General features: G+C 44.7%; 1 protein-coding gene across 1 annotated transcript in view; it reads left to right on the top strand.

Annotated features, from left to right (window-relative positions):
- The first annotated feature begins 2244 nt into the window (after positions 1-2244).
- Positions 2245-6000, top strand: part of LOC147684780 (uncharacterized) — a 286561-nt gene continuing 282805 nt past the window's right edge. The window contains exons 1-2 of the mRNA XM_086939730.1: positions 2245-2294; positions 2496-2558. Of these exons, the coding sequence (XP_086795856.1) occupies positions 2245-2294; positions 2496-2558 (113 nt within the window). The remainder of the gene's footprint in view (positions 2295-2495; positions 2559-6000) is intronic.

Raw genomic sequence — 6000 nt, 5'->3', positions numbered from 1 at the left:
CTCACTCTACGGCCCTCATTCTACCACTCTACCGCCCTCACTCTACCGCCCTCACGCCCTCACTCTACCGCCCTCATTCTACCCCTCTGCTGCCCTCACTTTACCGCCCTCACTCTACCGCCCTCACGCCACCACGCTATCGCCCTCACACCCTCACTCTACTGCCCTCACTCTACCGCCCTCACTCTACCACTCTACTGCCCTCACTCTACCGCCCTCACTTTACCACTCTACCGCCCTCACTCTACCACTCTACCGCCCACACACCCTCACTTTACCGCCCTCACTCTACCACTCTATCGCCCTCACTCTAATGCCCTCACTCTAATGCCCTCACTCTACCACTCTACCGCCCTCACGCCGCACTCACTCTACCACTCTACCGCCCTCACTCTACCACTCTACCACTCTACCACCCTCACGCCCTCACTCTACCACTCTACCACCCTCACGCCCTCACACTACCGCCCTCACTCTACCGCCCTCATGCCCTCACTCTACCGCCCTGACGCCCTCACTCTACCACCCTCACTCTACCACTCTACTGCCCTCATGTCCTCACTCTACCGCACTCACTCTACCACTCTACCGCCCTCACTCTACCACTCTACCGCCCTCACTCTACCACCCTCACTCTACCGCCCTCACTCTACCACTCTACCGCCCTCACTCTATCACTCTACCGCCCTCACGCCCTCATTCTACCGCCCTCTCTACCGCCCCCCACTCTACCGCCCTCACTCTACCACTCTACCGCCCTCACGCCCTCATTCTACTGCCCTCTCTACCACTCTACCGCCCTCACTCTACCACGCTACCGCCCTCACTCTACCGCCCTCACGCCCTCACACTACCGCCCTCACTCTACCGCCCTCATGCCCTCACTCTACCGCCCTGACGCCCTCTCTACCACCCTCACTCTACCACTCTACTGCCCTCATGTCCTCACTCTACCGCACTCACTCTACCACTCTACCGCCCTCACTCTACCACTCTACCGCCCTCACTCTACCGCCCTCACTCTACCACCCTCACTCTACCACCCTCACTCTACCACTCCACCGCCCTCACTCTACCACTCTACCGCCCTCACTCTATCACTCTACCGCCCTCACGCCCTCATTCTACCGCCCTCTCTACCGCCCCCCACTCTACCGCCCTCACTCTACCACTCTACCGCCCTCACGCCCTCATTCTACTGCCCTCTCTACCACTCTACCGCCCTCACTCTACCACGCTACCACCCTCACTCTACCGCCCTCATGCCCTCACTCTACGGCCCTCATTCTACCACTCTACCGCCCTAACGCCCTCACTCTACTGCCCTCACTCTACCGCCCTCACACCCTCACTCTACCGCCCTCACTCTACCACTCTAGCACCCTCACTCTACCAATCTACCGCCCTCAAGCCGTCACTCTACCGCCCTCACTCTACCAATATGTTCTCTCAATGTTTCAAGCTTTATTACAAATGTCACAAAAAGATGTTGATATTTCACTTCTGTTCTTGGATTTTCGTCACTATAAAATACACTGAACATAATCTTCACAAAAGTTATTTACAATAGTTTAAGCTATTGCCATTGTAAATTATAATAACTTTTATTTAAGTATTAATTATTTAAAAAAATTAAAAGCCATTGTTATTTGTAATATCAATACATCTAAGTCACGTAAATACAAAACATGTTGCTTTACAAGCGCTATAGGTGTCACATTTGCAAAAGTTAAAAGTATTGGCATTGTAAATGACAAAGCTATTAATTTCGCTATTTTCAAAACCAACACATAAATAAAAAATGTGTCATTTACAAGACCAATAGCTCAAACGTTCCTAATGCGAGACCTATTGCATTGCAAATGCTTGTTATAGTCTTGGAGCTCCTTACAGACTTGAAATATCCTTATAGTGACTGGCAGAGAGTACTTTATTACTTACATTATGTTCAGTGGTTTACTTGTGTACAATTTATCAATGTGTATTATGAGAGAAAATTGAAAGACAAAAAGTCAAAGAAACCCAAACATGTGATATAGTTGGTGACATTAAATAGTTTTACAAGCCCCTATAGAGTATCGACTGCCCATACTGGCATCAAAATGTCAGAGTTTCCTCTAAGTTGTGTGATCACTCCAAATAAAAAGACCGACTTTTTAAAAAATAGTTTAAAAAATTATTTTAATGTTTTGTGTTGCTTAAATAATAGAAGTATTAAGCCGTTTTCAAGAGTGGAAATGAAGGATGGACCATCATGTGATCAGAATCACAAAGTCTGGTAAACTTGTAAAGTCGTACTAAAACAGTCACTAAGGTAGCAGCATGACAACCCCTTAAGCCATGAATCATTTATTATTTTTTCATGTTTCACAACCATTGTATAATCAAAGAATTCTGAATAGTAGCCATGCATTTACACTGTTTAAAACATTCTGTGTGATAGAAGCCTTAGGTTGGATTTGTCTGATTATTATCACTGTCTCCTTGCTGTACAGATGGTGCTTACAGACAGCAATTCTCTGTTCTATCTTTAAATGGGCATTTCTCTCTTCTGAAAGGTAAGGACATTTAAAAAAACATTAACTATTAGTTTGACACATGCCTCCGTACCACAGAAGGTGTAGGGATGACAATTTGTTGGTTAGTCTCCTTCATCTTTGCCCCACAACTAAGTTACTGAATACACGACTAGTGTGGTGCGAACCCTTGTTTAAATGTATAATGCCTATATGAGCACCACAGATTATCATCCAGCATTCCAGATTTACTCGTACATTTTAAAAGCATACACTGTAAATGCATTTGAATTCTCACTTTAGCACACTGCGAATGCTCATGAACTTTGCCTCTGGGTCAAGAATTGTTGGGTTGTAACCTATAGTAAATGTATATATGTGCAGAAAGTTACACATTTCCTTATACTTGTTATTGCATTATATGATTTTAATTAATCAGACAATGAACCATTACAACTAATATGTTTTTCCATTATTTGAAAATTAATATTACTTTGGGTTTTTTAGGTAATGTTTTTGAACGTTGTTCAGGGCATCCACTTATTCATATTGTAGGATAAAACACATGCAAACATAATGCACCTTGACATTTATATATGTATCCCCTGAATAAATTAAAGATGAAGCTAAGGTTGATGGGAAAAGGTACCTGCCCTATAGGATAAGCTTCATTTAGTCTATACACAGCACACCATGGCCCATAAAAGTGAAGGAATTCACTTTGAAGGGAGCTGTGCAACAGACTTGGCTTAATAAACAGTAGCACACACCTCTAAGGTTGTTGCTGTGATTTGATTTTAATCTAAGACGGATGCTGTCCTTTCTGTAACATTGCAAACAACATTGAATAGGGAAAAACTTTCTTATTGTTTTCTCTCTAAATATTTTTACACCCTTTACTAAAAATAACATTCCAATGGTTTTTATACAGGGAGTAAAGAGCAAGAGGGGTTAGGTCTAATAAAGGCAGCTTGTGAGAAGATAGCTCTGCTTATGCTGGCATTAGCTTTTGAGTCTCAGTGCTACATCAATGATACTTTTGGCCCTATTTACCAAAGCTAACAAAAAATGTGTGCAGCAGTGCATTATTCATCAGTCGATAAAACATTCTACTTTTGCATAACTAGCATAGATTTCTCTTACTATCGATAATAAAGCCTCAGGAGTATTTTTTCTCAACCATATTGGCCAATCCCAAGTTAGTTGATATAAATTTATATTGGTTGTGGTTGATTCATGCTCCTGACTGCCACTGATCGAGTGGTCATAAATATTCTGTCATGGCTAGTAGCAGTGGGAGGAGTTGATACCTTTCGTTCATACAATAGTCCTGTATTTGCCACTAAGGGCCTGATTTTGATGCTGTTTCGAAAGCTTAGTGACCAAATGGGTTTGGGAATGGTTTCTGATCGGATCGGCAGAGTCCAACCGACCGATTACGATGCATCTGGATGCTTCCAGATACAATTTGGTTGGACTCCCATTGACTTCAATGGGAGCCTTTGTTCCAACCAAATGCATCGGCTGTCATTGATGAATGGGGTGGCTGGAGAAAATCGGGCACCCTGTGGCAGTCACCCCCTACTGCCTGAAAGGAAAGGCAAACCCTTGCACTGAACGAAGGAAAATGACCATGCCTTTTCTGTGCTAAAGAAAAAATTCATGTTCACTCCTGTAATTCGACTTCCTGATTCCAGTTCTCCATACTTTGTAGAGGCAGATGCTTCTCAATACACTATGGGCAGTGTTGTCACAACGAGATACAGAGACAAGGCACATGAACCCCATAGCCTCCTTCTCTAAAAAATGACTCCCCACAAAGCAGACATATACCATTTCTGACTGAGAACTGTTGTCAATCAAAATGGCTTTTCAGGAGTAGAGGCACTACCTCCTCAGCGCAGAAGCACTGTCACCATATTCTTCAATCATAAGAATCTACAGTTCTTCTGCTCTCCAAAAGCCTTAACCCCAAGTCAAATGAGATGGCTTTAGTGGTTTTTTTAGCAAATTTAAATTCATAATGCAGTATCACCCAGTTCCAAGCAAGCAAAACCTAGAAGAATCACCAGTAGAGACACATCAAGAGGTTAACAAAGAGACTATACTCCCTTGTAAGAAAATGATCACAAGCTGCAGTTCTGAAGAATTTTTTAGGGGCATAGCCTACTGCCAATGAAGATGGCCGATTGCTGAAGCAGCTCCAACTCTAAATATTCCCCACCACCTGTCCTAAGATCTGATCAATATTCATCTCCCAGCTGGGGTACAGCTGAGTAGGGGTGCGGAGAAGCTGCAGCAGTGACGACAACCATTAAGGCTATTGCGGGCGGCAATAGTGAGTCAAAGCCTACACCCTCTTCTTCTTTCCTAGGCACGATCTGGAGATGTGACAGAGTCAATGCTTAGAAGGGAGATGCCCACAGGATGCCAGGTAGGCACAATGGAAACTAAGGTCTCGAAGTTTTGCTTGCCCATCAAACGCTGAGCCCTGGTTGTCAGCGAAGCAGGAACAGCCAAGTGATCCACCAGCCTTGCTTGCTTCTAAAAGGCATGAACACAAGCAGGACTTGGGGTAATTGGCTGTGTGAGCTGTTGAAGAAAACTTCTGGTACATAGTGGAGTGCTTGCTGAGCATAGAGCCTACATCCCAAACCCTTTTGCAGCAACAAAGAGAGCAGGGAGCCACTGGGAAAGCTGGGAGCCATAGAGTGCATTCATCAATGCATGGGCCCCTGGCAGGTAACGGTAAATATCACATCTAAGCTGGCCAGCGAAGGTTCTATGAGAGCACCCCACAAATACTATGACCAAGATGAACAAATATCCCAATTCCAAGCTGCTTGCGGAACTGCCCTTACATATGGGGTGCCCAGTTGACGCCAAGAGAGCTAGAAGCAAAACATGGAACCCTATTAAAAGACATATTGGAGGTGATCCAGGGGATGCTGGGCTTGCTGGAATCCAAAATCGACTCAGTTACAATGGAAGTCATGCTTATGGGGGAGTATGTTAAGGAAATTGAAACGCAGCCCTTGCTGGCCACATTAAAGGCAGAAACAAGGACCTGGAGGCCTGCGGAAAAATATACACAACATTGAGGAAGATCCAAACCAAAGAATAAGATGCTTGAAGGCACCAGGGGACCACATTGGGGAAAGCAAGAGAGAGACAGCCCACAGACATTGAACGCTGAACGCACAAGATTGCAGTCCTTGGAGAACAGAGGTGTCCTCATCGAGGGTGACACCTAACAAGCCACGGATAGCTCTTAATTGGGAGATGCCTCAGAGTCAAGTAGTCATTTAGCACAGTCTGACATTTGGCTGCATTAACTCGAACCCTAGGGATCGAACCCTTGTACTCGAAGGCCCGATCATGGTTTGTGAAAACAAAAAGTGTTTTAGGGATAGAATAAACTGCACAAACTCAGGGAATGGCCAGGCGTTCTCTTTGTTTGACACCTTTTTTTAGGGCAACAGGG

The sequence above is a fragment of the Lissotriton vulgaris genome, chromosome 10 (assembly GCF_964263255.1).
Source record: "Lissotriton vulgaris chromosome 10, aLisVul1.2, whole genome shotgun sequence".
NCBI classification, from domain to species: Eukaryota; Metazoa; Chordata; class Amphibia; order Caudata; family Salamandridae; genus Lissotriton; species Lissotriton vulgaris.
Note: the sequence above shows the minus strand (reverse complement) of the source record. Positions and strands in the feature narration are given on the sequence as shown.